The 19,123-nt window shown below is 45.1% G+C and overlaps 1 protein-coding gene across 3 annotated transcripts; it reads left to right on the top strand.

Annotated features, from left to right (window-relative positions):
* Positions 1–1,689: 1,689 nt before the first annotated feature.
* tgfb1a (transforming growth factor, beta 1a) lies at positions 1,690–11,735 on the top strand. 3 transcript variants are annotated; one of them, XM_035154001.2, is made up of 8 exons: positions 1,690–2,218; positions 2,741–2,838; positions 3,005–3,768; positions 8,438–8,719; positions 8,834–9,077; positions 9,613–9,763; positions 10,247–10,357; positions 10,463–11,735. In XM_035154001.2, exons 3-8 carry the CDS (start codon positions 3,438–3,440, stop codon positions 10,508–10,510), a joined length of 1,167 nt encoding a protein of 388 aa, XP_035009892.1. In that variant the 5' UTR covers positions 1,690–2,218; positions 2,741–2,838; positions 3,005–3,437; the 3' UTR covers positions 10,511–11,735. The 3 variants fall into 3 exon arrangements, with proteins under 3 accessions (XP_035009892.1, XP_035009890.1, XP_035009891.1); XM_035153999.2 differs by having other exon boundaries at positions 2,741–3,768; XM_035154000.2 differs by having other exon boundaries at positions 1,690–2,838.
* The last annotated feature ends 7,388 nt before the right edge of the window (positions 11,736–19,123 follow it).

The following is a 19,123-nucleotide window of genomic DNA, read 5'->3' as shown; positions in this document are numbered from 1 at the left end:
AAAGAGGCACATTCTGCTTATAAGTATTTGCCTCATACTACTACAAATACTCCAGTATAGGTTTTCATTATACTAGCTCGTTTTCACCAGTTGAGTAAAGACTGTTTAAAGATGCTGCAGCATCATGTCACTCTGCCACAGATCCCAAGTGTCTGCAGGACCAGCTCTGATGTGGTAACATGAGTTATGAACTATCTGCTCTCTCGGCTGACTGTGAATATCTTTTCTCCCAGCGTCCTCCTCCGGCTCATCTGGCTCAAAGACTGGTGTTTGCCAAACGGCTCTCTGGGATCCTCTGCAGAGTCGTCCAGGACTTCACGGTGAACGATGGGAACACAGAGCATGTTGCACTCAGAGACTCACAGACACCTCGAGGTGCTGGCACGGGGAACCTTGTGGCAAAGGGTATGAAATGCCCCATGGCAGACTGGTAAGACTGGTTGGTTGTGCGGCGTCAGTCAGGCACCAGGGTTGTTGTGTTCAGGGGCCAGTGTCAAAACCACCAATGGAGAGCAGAGAAAGTAGGTCAGAGTATATACTTGGGAGTTGTTGCTACGGTGCAATTTAACATGTATTGTTCAAAGGAGGTTGTGCTTTCGTCTGCATTTGCCTGTTGAGAATAATTAATGGGTCTTGATAAAGTATGTGGGATGTTTAGGAAATTTATAATTATGAGTTTGTGCGATTGGGTGAATTAGATGTGGTCTGTGACAATATTATTGTCTATTGTGTTCTCTGCCTCATCTATGCTGCAGTTGTAATGACATTTTGCACCACATATTTATTTCACGCAAAAAATAAACCTATATAACTACAAACATTATTTTGACGACAACCCCAAACGCTTGTCTCATCACTAAGAAGAAACCCATCAGAGAACATGTGAATGTCATACCATCTTTGACCAGGAGGTGACAGTGCACACTCACATTTCCTCAGACCCACACAAACAAAACAAGTTACAGTAGGGCTTGTTGACATTTGATAGCTACCTCCACTTTATTCTCAACATCTTATCATTAATGGTTAATCAATGAGAAACCATTAAACGGATGTGAATGTGGGAGTAACTTCAGCGTCTGTGTTTGATTTGGCATCGTTTTCTGTTGTTTGTGTAGCTGGTATTTAGGGGATTTTTTCCTCTTCAGCTTCCTTATGTTGAATGTCACCATTTATGATCATTGTTTAATGAATAGCTCATTCTCTACATCTTAACAATAGACACCCTTAGGGAACATGGCCACAACCTAAAAAACTCAGAGACTACAATGGCAATTTATTGTCTTTATTTCCCTGTTGAATCATCATCCCTCAGATGGAGACAAGATGATGCAAACCACCAAAGGTTTTGTTTTAGTCTGGACTTTCTTGTGAAAATACACAACCCAACCTCTGAAAGGTACGCAGACCTCGGAGAGGGCACCACGCGGTCCTGCCCTGTTGCCTCTCCATCCCTTCAAATGTCTACTTTTAGACCAAGTCGTGCCAAGTGCCTCAGCTCTCTGGCCTGGCAGGCGCTCACCTTCACAGCCACCAGGTAAATGTGGCGGTCAGCTGGCGAGACACTAGATGCCATACAAGGCATGTTGACATTGTCAGTCATCATGGCCACAACCTCAGACTGGCCAGAGAGTGTGTGAGAGAGAGAGAGCTGGTGCCTCTGACTGCTACTAACTCAGCGCGTTCATCTCCTGGCTTCCTGATGTGGACGGGCGGCAGGCAGCAGAACTCTGTTAAACAGCAGATGTTTTACACTGTGGCCGTTACCCTCATTTCCTGGGCGGAGAGCTCCTCGCTTTATTAGACGAGTAACAGGAACCAAAAAAAAAAAAAAAGGGTTAGAGGGAGAGTGAGAGACACAGGCAGAGCGAGTGAGTGCAGGAGAAAAGTTAGCTGAGTTCCCACAAATCACTTTGTCACCAGCAAGCTCTGACAAGCACCAGCAAAGAGGGAGCGCACAAGGAGAGAGGCAGGGAGTTAAAGAGAGGTGTGAATAGGGAGTTGTGTCAGAGGAGACTCACGAGGGAGGGTGTGAAGGAGCTGTAGAGGGCATAAACGAGGTGATACCGATGGATGGATAGAAGGGGAGACAGGACACAGACGAGACTGCAATCTGATTCCCAAAAGCAGCCGGAGAGGGACTGTGACTCTTGTTTCTGCTGTGTCGTTGCTGCTGCTGCTGCTGTGACTGGATGCTATACGGTCATTTACAGAGAAGGTTTGTCAAGCTTTATACTTTGTCACAGGAGGACAGATTTACTCGGGACAAGGAGAGTTTTGCTGTGTTGTATCCTCTGAGAGATGTACCCTGACAAGTTGTTTCACATTTGAGAATGAGGACACAGATAGAAAGACAGCTGTTGTCTCTGTGAAGCAGGCATGAGTCGGAGGGGTTGAAGTGCAGCTGTACACAGATCACATGCTGTTGCTGCTAAAAAAGAGGTAGTCAGAGCCGTGAGTTGTACAAGTTGGTCGGATGTTTTTTTTTACGTGGGGACATTTCTTTATGTCAAAGGTTTCCCACTGCTGTAGAATAAGAGCTGAAACTTTTTGAATATTGTTTTTTTACTTTCATTCTCCTCACTGTGGATACTTGATCAGCACTGGACTGACTCAGAGTTTTATCAGAGCTGTAAAGGAAGCCAGAAGTCATCAAACTTCGACAACAGAGAAATAGGAAATCCATTTCTACACAGTTAAAACACAGGTTAACGGGTCGTTGCTATCTTCTCTTTCTCAGAGGCGTCAGACTGTACAGAATAATCCTGACTGGTTGAAGAGACCTCGTGGGTCAAAGAGGACAGGAAGCCGTGTCAGCTGAAAGCCATAGTGTCAGATGTAAGTACGTTGGGCGCTGCGTTGTAAAGCTCCCTTCACACACAGACTGACTGTTGAGCCACACAGCCCTGAGCTGACACGTGGGGGGGGGTGTATATACGTACTTTATATAAGATAGGATTCAATCGAGTGAGTATAGAGAAGCAGCTCTGTTGTGTGTTTGTAGATTGACGGGTGCTGCACAGGTCTTCTGAGGCTTGGGGGCGCTGTCTGTGTGCATGCTTGGATGGTGCGCTGTTAGCTTTTGACAGCTCCACTCTGGACGCACTTCAACGTCACTGAGTTACCTGCGAGGCTGAGTCAGAGGCTGGCTCATCGCTCCCTGTCTGTCTGCCCACTGGGACTCTCTCCACCTGCCTCTATGCAAACAAGCCACAAGTGTTAGGTGGTTTTTCGCAGCAGTGGCACTGGTAGCCCCGAACCTGTAGGACTCTCAACACTGCTTTAATTGTTCTGCTGTGGGTAAACAGCTTGCGTCAGTCACACCTCTCCGCTGATTCACTATTCCCTGAGCATTGGGGGCAGGCAGTGAAAGAGAAGGTGAGGGAGGATTGACCAAAGAACCGAAGCACAGAAGCCGTCACAGTCAGGTTGGCACCATGAAGCTGGCACTGTTGACGCTCATGGTCGTATACGCGGTGGGCCATGTAAGTGGCATGTCCACGTGTAAGACGGTGGATCTGGAGATGGTGAAGAAAAAGCGCATTGAGGCTATCAGGAGCCAGATCCTCAGCAAATTGCGTTTGCCAAAAGAGCCCGAGCCTGATCAAGCCGGAGACGACGAGGAGATCCCCTCCCCTCTGATCTCGCTCTACAACAGCACCAAGGAGATGCTGAAGGAGCAGCAGGCCGACGTCCAGACAGACATCTCCACGGAGCAGGAGGAGGAGGAGTACTTTGCCAAGGTGCTGCACAAGTTCAACATGACCAGTGAGTACCAGATTACTCAAACACAAGTTGTGTGTATTGTGCACACATGGACACCCGTTTGTCATGGAGACTGACGGCTTTACTACACCACTAGAACTGTCAAGTAATGGTTTGTCTGTGATTTATGCTCCTACATTTACAGGCACTTGAGACACACACACACAGTCACACAAACACACACACACACACACCTAACCCTAACCCTACACCTTGTATTAGTGAGAATAAGGCATTCCATAGCCACTAACCTTAACCATGATAACTAGACGCCTAACCCGAACCCTAACCCGAACCCTAACCTTAAAAGCAAGTCCCTCAAACAGCCCAATTGAAAGTGGGTCAGAAAGTGAGGAAAATTATATATGGCAATACACATCTTCTATTCTTGAAAGTGGTCGTTCTTCTGATCTCACATCAAGAGTTGTGTGCGGTGGGAGGGACATCAACCTGTGTCCACCAGAATGACGACATGTAAAAGTACCAAAAACCCAACACACTTTGTTTGCTCAACACATCTAAACATTTGAATCCCCGGGATGGATGGACGTTGCAGCTCCAGCCCAGATTAATCATCATCTGGTGTCATTGCCAATCTTCATCTATAAATTCCCTGAACACGTGTTCCCCTTCTGATCTCCACCCAACATCTTCAGGCGGCTTGACGGGTTCAGAGATCACAGGCGTTACGCGTTAGCAGGGCTGTGCGTTGCATCTGCTCCAATGCTCTTGAGTTGCCTTCATGGTATCCACAGCATTTTTACTGCTTTGTTAGCGCTTGTTTGTTTGGCGAGCATGTGTGTGCTGTTTGTGCAGCCAAATGCTTTTGGGCTGCAATCATCCAATGACTCTGAGGCTATTATGATAAACATATTCTTTTGGTTTTGTTTCTTTGCTCCATTGTTCTCCACATGCCCACACTCCTCACTCTATCAGGCAGGCATCCACACTACCCCTCTTTTATCCACCACTTCAAAAGACAGAGTGGCTGGACCGTGTGCAGCCCAGAGGGAGAACAAAAGAAACGTTCATAACGATGGGCATGATGTTTGTTCTGCTCAGATGAAAAACCAAAGAACAGGAGGGAAAACAGAAAAGAAGTTAGACGAGAGAAGACATGAAGTGCACTCCTTCACCCTCACCCTCTCTACTTCTCTTTCATTTTCTGTGTGTTTTTTCTCTCCGTCCCTTGGGGACTGGGGGTTTCCTGAAACTTGAGCATCGGGCTCTCCCTTCGCTTATCCTGTCACCTGTTCTCCATCATATCTTTTTCTTCCCGACCATTTTCTATTTTATTTTCCCTGCCCTTGATTATCCGTCTCTACCCCCCCCCCCTTGCCGCTCTCTGCTGGGTTTCCTGAGCCTATTATCTGTGTGTTTGCAGCGTGTTTGTGACAGGGCAGCTTGGCAGGAAGGAAGGCAGGCTGATGGCCACTGAGATCTTGAGTGACTCAGGTCCGGTGCAAGCGGTGCCCATGGGGAGCATGTGTTTCCTACCTCTGTGGAATGCCAGTGAACAGCCCTCCTCGCTCTTAACCCTCGGCGAGGCTTCTTAAAACAGACCCAACCTCTAACAGTGGGAAAGGGCGACCGCCAAGGGTAATTGCAATTATTTAAAAAGAAAATAAAACCCCTACCTTTTTACGAGCATGTGTGGGAGGCAATCAGGCTTCTGTTGTTTATTTTAAACCTTCATTAACAATCTTCTTTGTCATTTATTTCACTTTCTGGTTCTTTTTACTGCACGCCCTGACTTAACTCTCCTGATGCCCCACAGCAGCCTTCAGGGATGCATTGTTCTATGCTGAGTATTTTAGAGCCTAATAGATTTAATATCCAATGTGGTAACTATGTGGCGGATGAGGCTGAATTCCTGCAGCCGGTTTAACAGTAACACCCTTCCTCGAAGCCCCCACAAATTGACCTCTTATATTTAATATGGTGCTCGTCCAATGAACTCTTCCCTCGTTTGGAAATCAGCCCCAGGACGGAGGTGAACACAACGACTTCAAACTAATTATCATATTTATTGGAAAGTAAAGCTGCTACCGCTCTTCGTTGGAGAGCAGAAGCAACCGGGGTCAGAGACTCCCTGTGTAAAACAGGGTGAGGTGGGGAAGCAAGACATCGGCCAGTGGGATATGGGAAGGTGGAGCCGGGCATATGAAGGAGGCAGGTATTTAGCCTGTTGCTGGAATCTGGTTCCTCCCACTGGTAATTACAGGGCTGTCTCCCTACCTGTTACAACAGCTGTCCTGCGGATAGGCCCTGATTCAACACACAAATCCCCCCACACCCATGTTACTGCGCCGGCTCAGGTGCTGTCTTTACCCCGATCTGAAGGAGCGAGGCCTGATCTTGGTTCATTCGTGTCGAAAGAAATTTGACATTACATTATTTTGATGAACAGTTCAGGGATAATCCGCCAGAGGTGATGCGAGCTCTGCTAATTAGAAAGTAGAAGTGACTGTAGAGTTTAACCAAAATTATGCTGCTGCAGCCAATATGCTTCCTCCGGGAAGTGACTTAATTTCCTCTTTCGTAAACACTCGTCTCACCCATAACACTTTCATCGCAGTTTACTTGAACGAGCTAAAGACGATGACTTTCCATGCGTGGTGTTGCTCATCATCATCACTATAGGTCACCGCTCCCCACACATACTATACACGGCGGTGACGCTCTGTGTTTCCATTCATACTCTCACAACCAAACATATACGACTCTGCTCTGGGCGGGACCGGTGAAATGTCATCTCGTTTCCCTTTGCACTCCACACCAGCTCTTTTCAGTTTCACTTTGGCTTCGGTACAAGGGGTGAAACTCTACCTAAGCAGCAACACAGATGGCGATACTGGTAAACGATACACACGCAGCCTCGACACGGAGGATCCTGGTACAGCCGGGATCGACCATGCAGCACAAAGTATGTGAGGCTGCGTTGTGTAGCTGCTGTCAGCGAGTACTTCCCGGACTTGAGAGTATGAGATACCCACGTTTGGCAGGGCTGAGGCACAGTAGACCTTTCGGGCCTGGGCTTCAATTCTGCACACCCCCACTCCACACCCGTCTACGCCTCACTGCTGTGAGTGAAATTCACATGAGTGCATTCTTCACTCTGCTGTTTTCTTTGCATTGACCCTGTTATACCCCCACCCCTCCCTCAACCACCTCCTGTCATTCTCTTTCTACACAGCGTTTCACTCTCGCTCCTCTGCCTCCCTGCACTTATCTTTGCACGTCTTGATGTGACTGAATCCTCTGTAATGTAACGCTGAAAGATTTATGGTCTTTTTAAGCCGTCAGTAGCTTGGCTCTGTTTTCCGTCAGGCTCTGTGCGGGGAATGTTCCTGCTGTCATGTTATGGGCAGGCCAAGGCATAGAAGCTGCTGGAATGGGCAGCACTACTGTAAGAAAACAAAACGCTCTCTATGGTCAACGTTACAGCTGCTGGAGGAGGCCAGTGTTTGGCTGCACTTACCAATATTGGGTAACGCTGTGAACTTGGCCATTCCACTTCACGAATGTGTGTACATACAGTTATGAAATACCTTTTTCCCAACAACTTTTCACGAAGTTAACTTATGAGTAATAAACCTCCCACTATTACATTGCGCAGTAAATTGCTGTGTTGAATGTGCCAAGCACGAATATATCAAATAGATTATAAAGTAAATACTAAAAGTGACTTTTCATTATAGTGTAAAAACATTAGGAGGAAGAATCTTAAGTGGTTTGTTGATTCTTAAGCTCACGTCCATTAACTGTCCCACTGCCATCCATGTTCTATTATGAAAGAATTCATACTTTCTGCTGCCAAGAGATATTGCACAATGTTTTTCGTGTTTAGTACAAAGTTCACTGCATTTTTACTGTAATTAGGTTTTGTCAATTATCAAAAACACACCAGAGCTCCACCACCACCCCATGACCACAGAATGGAACAAAACAGAGAATAGAGGGAAAGCGTAAATTTCCATTGATCTACTCACATAGTCTTGATTTAATGGTTGTTGTTTTTTACATAATAAAGCAGTGCAGTGTTCATATGGCTTTAAAAAGAGAAATTTAAAACACATTTGACACTAAGTAAAGTTGGTTTCTTTCTTGTTTTTGAGACCTTCTCTTGAGAATGTGGTAGAACAGTAGAAACTGTTTGGTGGGACCTCAGTGGATGATCCTCTTGTTGTCTAGAAGATCCAAATGAAAACATCTTCTCCCCTCAACATGACTAATGGATCACAGAGGTTATGTTTCATGTCCATGTAGAAAGAATCAGCTCTTAGCGCGTGGCAACCATCTACATACGTTTTTTGAAGCCATGGCAGCTTCCATCATAACCATGTAACCATGTGTACTCTACTATTTCATTTCTTAATTTACCTGGGGGGAAGTTGTATTTGTCTTTTATGATATGATTAAAAAACAGAACATATAATTCCCCTTTATAGTTGTTCCCCTTCTTTATGGAAGGAAGACTGAGACGCCAGATGATAAGACAGCTGGTCTGCAATACACAAAGGATCAGAAATTGATGAGGGATAACAAGCAGATGACCTCATAGAACAATTCTGTTTTCCACGTCTCTCAAATATGCAATTAAACAACTTTATTGTCTGTAAAAAAAACAAAAAACTCCAAATAAGCCATTTTCCTTTTTTTTAAATCACAGAAAAAAACGACACTTATGACAAGACGGCCAAAAGCATCCCGATGTACTTCAACATCTCTGACATACGACAAAGCGTCGGGGATTACCGCCTGTTGACGAGCGCCGAGCTGCGGATGTTCATCCAGCAAACCACGATAGCCGAGAACCAGCGGGTGGAGCTGTACCATGGTCTGGGCACGTCAGCCCAGTATCTTGCTTCCCGCTTCATCACGAACCTGTCGAAGGACAAGTGGTTATCGTTCGACGTCACCGAGACCCTGCAGAGCTGGCTCAAAGGAACAGGTGGGTTCCAGTAAACAAGTGCAGCTCATCTAGTGATCTAGTGCTATGACCTTTGTCCATCTGCTGCCCTGATGAGTGACCAACCAGTTATGTTTGAAATTTCTGTCCCGCCAGAGGACGAGCAGAGTTTCCAGTTCAGGCTCTTCTGTGGATGCACCGAGAACGAGCCGAACATGGAGACCAGTTTCAGTTTTTCCATCTCTGGCATGGTGACCAAGAGAGGAGACATAGCTACATTAGGAGAGAAGAATCAGCAATCGCCCTACATCCTCACCATGTCCATCCCTCAGAACACCAGCACCACCCACCTCGGCTCACGCAAAAAACGCTCCACAGACGGGAAGGACACGTGTACAGCGTAAGCAATCCTACACATCACACTGTTCTGTTTTTTTATTTTATTTCATTGACAACAAAAATAAATGGCGGCTCACTGTCAGCCGTTCCAGTTAATCCACTTTAAAAGGCTGTGGTCGTTTTAATATCTGTACTGTAAATGCGTAGAGGTTTTCAGCCTCATAGGATAAAGCACAGTGTTCCTCTCATTTACCCACAAACCGAAACAAGGCAAAGCTGCCACACGAGGCAGACGGCCTGACCATCAGGATCAATGGTGGTTTGTGTCTTCTTGCTCAAGGACGCTTAAATGTGTGGAACGGAGGATTTGGAGTTCAAACCACAAACCTTCAAGCCTCTAAACCACAACTGCTCCGGAGCACTGGCTCAGTGCTGTGAGGAGACATTTTGTGTTTTACACTCCAGTTTGAATTCTTACATTAAAACTATTGTTACTGCAGCTTTAGAACTGACTGATTTTAAACATGGGAGCTCTACAGACACTGTATCTGTAGCGTGTCATCATCTCACCACTTTCCCTGGTTTCTCTCGTGCAGCCAGACGGAGACCTGCTGCGTGCGGAGCTTGTACATTGACTTCAGGAAAGATCTGGGCTGGAAGTGGATACATAAGCCGACGGGCTACCACGCCAACTACTGCATGGGATCCTGCACCTACATCTGGAATGCTGAAAACAAATATTCTCAGGTATAGTGCTGCAGCGTGCAGCTACAGAAACCTGACCTCAGAGCCAGTAGTGTAGACTTTGTTGAACATTGTTTTGGCAGTAATGTGTATTTGAACATAAAGTTTTATGAACTTTTACTGGGAAATATGTTAATCTTGGAACTGTATTCTCTTCAGAGTGGAATAGCCTCTAAAATATCACTTAGTAAAACTACAGTGAATAAAAGTCGATTAAATTAAATTGCAAACAATCCCTGATTTCTTTTCCATCAAGATTAAAGAACTTTTCCCTGGTAAAATGTAACAGCCTTGATGGCACATGTCCCAAATGTTCAGTAGTTCTTTGTGTAAACGAGCAAATGAACCAACAAACAGGGGAAAATATAAATAAATAAACGAATCATTCAAAGACTGTTCAACAAGCTAATACCTGTACATGTAATTTCAGTCATGAAACTCAGTTCTTTGTGTTCTCGTATTTCCATCCTGTTTAATGGTTCACAGATTTTGGCCTTGTACAAGCATCACAACCCGGGAGCCTCTGCCCAGCCCTGCTGCGTTCCCGAGGCGCTGGAGCCACTGCCAATCCTCTACTACGTGGGCAGGCAACACAAGGTATGTACACTGCAGCCAAGTAACCTTGATTCTCAGGTCAAATGTTTTCATTTTGATTTGAAAGCAAAAACCTTCTCACGTTACTGTTATTACTTTTACTCTCAGGTGGAGCAGCTGTCCAACATGATCGTGAAGTCCTGCAAGTGTAGCTAAAAAAAACAAGATGGCACCCTGCTCTGCATCCCCTCAAACATAAACTGAGACGGAAGAAGTCATGTTTGAGACCAGAGGAGCGCACGGAGAAAGAGGATGAGAATAAAGAAGACAAGAAAAACGAAAAAGTAGTGAAAGTAATCAGGATCTTTGTGGTCAAGCTGTCCTCCTGCGAGCTCTGCCATTATCATTTCAGAAGCACATCAATCCATGGACTTCTTTATATAGATATTATAGATAATATTTGTATGTGTATATACTTCTTCTTTGCAGTACTGAAATATCTGTCTTGAAATGAATTAATTTATTTGTTGGTTGGACAGATTTCTAAAGAAGCGATTCACACGTGTAAAAGTGCGTCGAAAGGATCGAAAGGGATTTATTATGAACAAAAACCAAGTTGGATAAAAGACGCCGACGGACACGAGGACCACGACGACCTGGATGGAAGAAAACTTTTTGTCTTCACATGTCTGACGATTGATCATCTTCCTGCAGAGGTCACAGTCAACGGTGTTAATCCCCAGGAATGGAGAAGGGTGGTTGTTGGGGTTTTCCTGGACAATAATGCTGCAGGTGTTTTTTGGAGAGAGAGCGCCAGCGTAAAAGGACACGAGACAACCGCAGGGACAGTCCGACCTGGGGAAACCCCCGTCCGGCTGAGAGGAGGCTGCTGGGGCTGCGGACTGAACGCTTCACAGGAACCGTCCATCAGTTTTACCTGTTTGTTTTTCCCGCCCACGTGAATTTTTACAATGCTTTCTCGTCACTGTGTTTGTTTTCATAATTGAATGTCAGCTTGTCCTCGGGCAAGTGAGTAATATCACTAGTTGTGAGAGTGATGACACCGTGTTTTTCTCCCTCTCTGGGGACTTACAGCCGGTGTGTTGTCTTTAGATGGTGACGGTCGGGGGATGTGGTTGTGGTGTTGGTTTTAGGGAAAAGCCGTTCAGGACTTGATACACACTTTGCTGTTTTGTTAACCAATTGCAGGCATTTTATTGCCTTTTTTTTTTGTCAGGAACAGTTTTTTACTTTCATCTGAAGTGTGATGCGTTTTGCACAACTCAAGAATGAATTAATCGTTTAGCATTTGTTTTTTTTAGGAAAAAAGAACCAACCCATTTTTTTTTCTGTTTACTCTCTTTTATAGTGCACTTACCATTTGAAATTTGTATCTGTAAATATTTTAAAAAATTTGAAATAAACATTGTTGTTAAATTATCACGTCAGAATGGAAGATTTTTTTTATTCGGCAAAATAAAACCACCTGAGGTGTTTCCACTTGTCGGAGGGCTGAGTTGTGTAAGTGTGTGAGTATTACACTTGTCAATGCTTGCATTTGTGTGTTTGTGTTGTGATTATGGAAAGGGGAGAGGACATTTTATAAAATGACGACAGAACTGAAAAAACAAATATGAATGAAAGGTTATCTCGATACTTTTAGTCATCGGAAATATTATCAGCTGCAACTTGTTTAAGGGACGGTTAGTTTAGGTAAAAACTCTTTATCATTAAACATTTGAAACTGAGAAGATAGTTCAAGGCTGAAGCTCAGCACTGAGCCCCCACCTGCACACACCTCCCTTTCCTCCCACCCTGTTTCAGTCTCAGACTTCATGTCTCTCAGCTTCTCTCAGCTTCTCAGCTTGCAGCACACATACGCTTCTTTCAGCAAATCTTATAAACCCAGGTTGTGCAATTAAGTAATGAATGTCCGTCAGAAAAGAGGGATCTCCAGTGGAAAGGCGTGGGCGTGTGCCAGGTGTGTGTGGTCTATTTCTGGGCAACCAGTGGATGCCTGTTTACTCTGGACGGCTGTAGACTGACTGAAGACGAGCAGCAAGCCGACGGCTAAGCCAACATCAGAATTCCGGGACGCACAGCTCCGTTCTTGGCACTGCCTCCACCTGAAGGGATGCACACCATCCCAACATTTTTCTTTTTTTTTTACTATCTCCGTGCACCTACTCTACCCCCACCCTGCCAGCCCCACCCCTCTCCCTCGGTACTCAAGGGATTACTGGCAGCCCATGAGGCTGAATTGGGAATGAGGAGAGCAGGTCCAGACCCGTTGGTAAGTCCCAGACTTAAGGGCAGTGACTACATGGAAAATTAAACACACATACTGTACACATGCACATGAAAACACTGAACCCACTGACACACAGCCACGGCTCGCACATCAACGTCAAACGCCTTACATAAGCTTTGTGCGAGCGAGCCGAGCGGTGGATGCTTGTGCGGCTAACAAGGTGACAGTGATCTGTGCTATCTTGTTCCAGCGCTGGTTGTGTTACCCAGGCCTCCTTTGGAAAGCCCAGGAATGTTTCTCCTGCGAGCCAACTCTGAGGGAGCTTGTTTAGAAAGAGCACATAAACAAAGTAAAACGAAACATGATCAGCATAATTAAATGGCCGCTCGTCTCACCTCTCAGCGAGATTCAGACAGATCTGCTGCCAGCTTTTGATATTTAATGGTGCCGCGGCACAATGTGTGCTGTGTTATCTTGGCAGGGCAAAATGTAATTGCAATGCTAAAAGGCTTTTCTCTCTCCAAGAAAACACGACCATTACCGAAGCTAAACAAGACAAACACGAGGTTTGTTGGAGGAGACGAGATCATTAAAATGAGTTTTCTGAAATCTCCGGCGCTTCCACCTGCTTGACTTTCCCTGTAATGACCAAAGAACGGGTATGAATGTCAAGAGGGTCATAAATCTATCACGGTGTTAATGGAACGGTCCCAGAGGGAAGTCAAACTCAAGTAGGCTTGTCCTTCTAACCAATGTTCATTTCTCAGCAGCTGCTTCCTCTCAAGGCCTCGAGGCTTTTTATGGGACTGAGACAAACTGCTGACACCTCCTGCCTCAGAGTGAAGTACATCCCAGAAACGCTCCATCCATAGAGGAAAAAGAACGAGGGGGGGGGGGGCACTTGAATGCACGGTGCTGCGTTATGAATGTTACACAAGAGAAGGGAGTGAAGACGGATGCCTGCAGCATTTCAAGGTCAAGCAGGTGTTCTTTTACCACTAACGCGATCCACGTGCCGCGTTTATAGGACTGCATGAGTAACCAGGAAACTGTTGTGTTGATGCACTTCATCAGAGCAGATAAGTCATTCACTTCTGACGTAATTGGGGCTTTAAATGCATCCATGTGCCGCGTTTCATCGTCGTGCATCTGCAGAAATGAGAGGCCCCCTTTTCATGTAAGGCCGCCTGGAACGTTTTCTCCTCGTGGCCCTTTTACGGGTTCACGACGACGTTCGACCGAGCTGAACTCGAGCTGATTCGCCACGGCGCCCGGCCTGGAAATGCTATTTTGGGTTCTGTCTTATTACAACATCTATGACATTTGCAATTATATGTCCACTGATCTGTTGCCACAACTGGTCATTAGAAGTGCAGCGGTACAGCGGCCTGGTGTAATTCCTGTGGACTCAGACGGAGCTGACTGTGACCTTAATAACACACCCCGGTGTCCTGCTGCTGCTCAGCTCCGCTCCACAAACACACAGCTGCCTCGAGCCATTGTTGCTCCAGGTGCTGAATCTGAGGGTACACACACACACACACACACACACACACACACACACACACACACACACACACACACACACACACACACACACACACACACACACACACACACTCTCATACACACACACACACACAAATAAACATATATCAACAAACACACATTTCCTTCGCACAGTTATAACTGTGATGTACTTTTTCAACAAAATATTATTTCTACTTTAATTGTGTTTTGGCTAAATTAAGAAATTTCTTAATAATAACATCCTCATTGATTTACATTGCTATGATAAAAGTTAAAAAACTAAAGTTCTACTAACAGACAGATAGATAGATAGATAGATAGATAGATAGATCTGTATCATGTTTTACTTTTACACATCTTCAAGTTTTTTATTTACATTACTATTACTATTAATATTACTATTATTATTAATTGTATTATTATAGTAGCAGTTGTAGTATTGACTTTACCTTAAAGTAAAGTAAAGTAAAGCAGTATTTGCTTTAGATGATTTAGTTAAAGTTTAAAAATATTAAAGAATAACATGAAGTTATTTTGTTGTTTTTCACTTTGACATAAAAAACCTTCTCACTTCAGGTTCAACAAAACCATTTTCTGAGGAAGTGAGGAGAACTGAACATATCCTGTTTTTCTATGAAACATGAATTCATAGAGTAGCTCCGCTGAATACAGAACACAAAGCTGTGCAGCGAGCAGACGGGCTCCTCCACCTACTTCCATCCCTCTCACTTCACACCTGCACTTTAAGTGGAGATGGTTATCACGGCCTGACTCAGCCTCTTTTCTCTCGGCTCCTCTCTCATCCCTTTGTAAACGGCTGCCAGCTCTTTGAAGCCTCCTCTCCGACTTATCACCTGAACCAAACAACAGGGCGAGCGATAGGGGCAGAAGACAGATGAATGTGAATGAATGAGAGAGGGAGAGAGGGAGAGAGAGAGAGAATAAAAGACCACACACACCTCTGCTGGATCGGCATCCAGCTCAAATGGTGAAATGTCTAGAAAAACAAATAATAAACATGCGATACTAACGAGAGCTCGTTCTCTTTCCCCCCAGATGAGTGGTTCACTCACATTAACCAGTAGCTAACGTGAACACATGGAGGATCAAAGATGGAGGAGGAACTCAAAGCCTCTTCAAAGAGAAAAGTACAAAGGGGGAAAGCACGATAAACCATGTGAGAGTGTCTGAGTGCGGTTACAGAGCAACGCTGCGCCCTGACTCATTTGCTGGACTTCACTAAGTAAGAAATGTTTTCTAAAAAAGGAAAGGTACCAATTACATCTCCGGACTGGCTCCTTCTCACGGTGCCGCCCCTTCGCTTCCTTCCTCCTTTCCCTCTGCGTCTCGCTCCGGCTCTGGATGCAGAGGGACTCGTTTAATCCGACAAACAGCCACTATCTCCCGGGGTAATACACAGAGGAAAAGATCTCTGGGGTCCGAGCCACAGGATCTACACCCCCCTCCCCTAAATAGCATGTGAATCTCACAGGAACGTACCCCAGTGGACGACTGTGACGCTGGGAAGGAAGGAGATCTGGTGGTGGTTGAGGTTTGAAGGTCCCATAAGTGCCCCCAAGCAGCCCCGAGCTAACAAGCTAAGTCAATGAGTTTTTAATAGAAGGTTTCTTTTTGTAAACTCGTTCTGGGTTTTGCTGTACGGGGGAAACAAAGAATAAAATAGATTTATCTTGAGGCAAACTGTTTACGCCTTTTCTTTAAAATTAGATTTGATTGCTGATTCTATCATGCAGTTTTTCTCTCCTGGTGATACATCGCAGTTACGACTCTTTCCCCATTCGCTAAGATTGGAGCCGGTGGTTGTCGGCCCAGAATAACGTCCCCGGGTCCATTGCCAAGATGGCAGCAGAGTGGCGAGTCTTGCCTTCGAGGACTTTGGTCACTTGAGGACAAAATGATTCTGTTTATACGGCTCACCATAGTTTAGTGTCCATTCATCCATCCATCATCTTCTGCTTATCCAGGCACAGGTCGCTGAGTTAACCAGCCAGGTCCCAGACCAGATGGGATACGTGCAGCGAGTTCTGGGTCTACCCCAGGGTCTCCTAGAGCGGGCCCTCCTAGTGAACCTCCAGGGGGCATCCTGATTAGCTCCCCGAACCATTTCTACTGCATTCGGGCACCATTCTGTTTGCTCTGCATCGTTCTTCACCAGTTCCTGATAAAAGTATCATACGTTGAGCTAACAACAATGAGCTAAAACAGGCTAAAAGGCTGCAGACAGCTCATAGACTGTAAATAAAGATGGAACAACGCGCCTCCACTTCCTCCCACCGTCCTGAAACAAAATATCTCATCTTGGACCGAAGACGTTGTTGGGACGTCGTCCATCTTTCTATGCCGACAATGAAGCTACCAGCAAAGTAGTGGAGTGATTGAGCGAGTGAATGAGCTGATGGGTGTGAGCTGCAAATGTAGATGTGCAATTTCCATCCTGCAGCAATGTTTGACAACTCAAAACCACAAGTCCTCCGGCCACAGCTGTGCTCAGAGTGGGGACATGATAATCAGATTATTATTGAGTGAAGGTGTTGCCCGACTTGATATTTATTGTATAAATTGTTCTAAATGTTACACATACTCACATAGTTTCTGTTTCTGTTTCTTTTCCATGATTCATGTTCTACTTTTAGTGTTGCATTGTTGGATCCTTGGTGTCAGCAACAAAAGAAGTTGCTGACACTGTGTAAACTATACAGTGAACGACACTGTTAGAAGAGGCTGTTTTGGGAAAAAGCCAGGGAGGCTGAACTGAACTCAAACTAAAGTTCAATCGCACTCTTTTTACACACACACACACACACACACACACACACACACACACACACACACACACACACACACACACACACACACACACACACACACACACACACACACACACACACACACACACACACAGATACTAAAGGCTGCTGCCTCAAATTAAAAGAGGTGTGACCAAAGTCACAAATCTTACACACCGGAGTCAAACTGACACATTCGACAGGAAAAAATATTGTCGGAATCTTCCCTTTCTGTGAGCGCACACTCACACACACACACTCACACACATTTACTACACACATATTGTCGTATCATGTGGACAACCTGACTCCTCTTATTGAATAAATGGGAGGCTGGGGAGGTGTCAGGTTTTCAGGGGAAGCCGGCGACGGGGTCTGGTTTGGATTAGCCAGCCGCGATCTGTGGCCTCCTGTGTCAGCGGGGCTGTATTGATGGCCGTACAAGGGTTATGACAGCAGAGCGAGAGAGAGGCTCCTCCATTGGCTCCGCAGAGGGACATTAGGTCAGCGTGCCCCCTCCCCTCCTTCCTCTCCCCACCGGCTCTGAATTCCCCAATGAACAACACATTCCTCCTTCCCAGTCCCTCTGTTTATGACACGCCATCCTTTGAAGCAGCGTGGTGAGTGTTTGTGTACGTGTATTTGCATGGGTGCACGAATGTGTGTGTGTGTGTGTGTGAGTGTGTGTGAGTGAGTTAGCCTTGAGCAACTGAGCCTTGGTGAACACATAAACGTTTCAGCATGACACCACCACCGTCGGAGTGTGTGTTTGAGCGTGTTCTACGTGTGCTGCGGATTGGACACACCTGAGCAGGTACGATCTGGGCATACATCTGTGTGACAGCTGTTTTCTACATCTCTGCACCCAAGGCGGAATCTAGGCCAATCGAATAACACACACACGGAGAGGGAGAGGGAGAGGGAGAGGGAGAGAGAGAGAGAGAGGGAGAGTGCATGAGAGCGCCGGGTGGAGGAGAAAGCTATGACTCATCACCGAACTTGGGATGCGCTGGTTTTAACAGGGAGATTGAGTGGGGCCTAGACTGGATGTTGAGACAGAGAAAAACAAACGAGTTGCTTTTTCTAATTAAAGCAGCCCTGGAGGAGAGGGTGGGGGTGTCAGGGAGTCGAGGGGGTGACGGAGGTCAGAGCCAGCTGAGTCATTCCTTTACACCCACTTCCTGTGATCAGGGCACTTTTGGGAGCGGGCAGCGCAGAGAAATTGCGAGTTTGGTTTATGCAATTCTTTCTCCTCCCATCCAGCTTTTAGTCTCATACGCAATCATATCGTATATGCACACCCCCGAGAACATATTCAATCAAGTCACGCACAGGGGCCCAGTTTATGTATATGCACACGTGCTCACGCATATATGAACTCATACTTACAGTATATGGGCAGGAACATACACAATGTATATATGCTAAGGGAGCATGTTGCCTTCCTTAAACTAGGAAAGTGTGTTTTTAACTTTTACTCACTACTTTTTCACTTCATCTGATATATATATATATATATTATATTTTTGTACTTTTTGAGGTACCAGTTCTTTACACGAGTATTCTAAGTATATCCTAATTAAACTTCCACTCATTCATTCTGCTTCTACTCTACTTCATTTCAGGCAGCAATATACTTTATTCAAATATAAATATAAAGACAGCAAGAGAGAGAGAGAGAGAAACAGCAGATTTTTACTTTTACATGAAACACATTAGTACATAAAATATGGAAATAATAATCGACATGCAGATTAAAGCTTCATTCATGTTTCCTCATTAATGCACCATAGTTTGGGACCATTGTATTCATAATAATAAAATGACAAGTTATAATAGTTAGATAGAACTAACTAGAACTGTGTGTAATTTTTCCCAATATATAATTTTACGTATTTTATTATTCTAATTAGTTAATATTCTTAGTAATAAATCTGAAGTATTTTACATTATTGAAATAAAGGTTTAAAACTAATGTTTTTCTTTTTTGGGGGAAATACAATGGATTAGATAGATAGATTCCTTTTCACATGTGTTTCTTCTCTCCCCAGCCACAGCCTTGGTGTAAACAAACACACACAAACAAACACACACACACACACACTCTCATATACACACTCATTTACAGTTAACACGTGTGAGCACAGGAACAACTGGCAGGTATAACACAACTCTTTAAACTTGGGCAGTAATTCAATCCATTCACATCTTATCATCGGTACCAGAGTCCGTCCCTCTGGC

The sequence above is a fragment of the Hippoglossus stenolepis genome, chromosome 4 (genome assembly GCF_022539355.2).
Source record: "Hippoglossus stenolepis isolate QCI-W04-F060 chromosome 4, HSTE1.2, whole genome shotgun sequence".
Classification (NCBI taxonomy): Eukaryota; Metazoa; Chordata; class Actinopteri; order Pleuronectiformes; family Pleuronectidae; genus Hippoglossus; species Hippoglossus stenolepis.
This window is presented reverse-complemented; position numbering and strand designations above follow the sequence as displayed.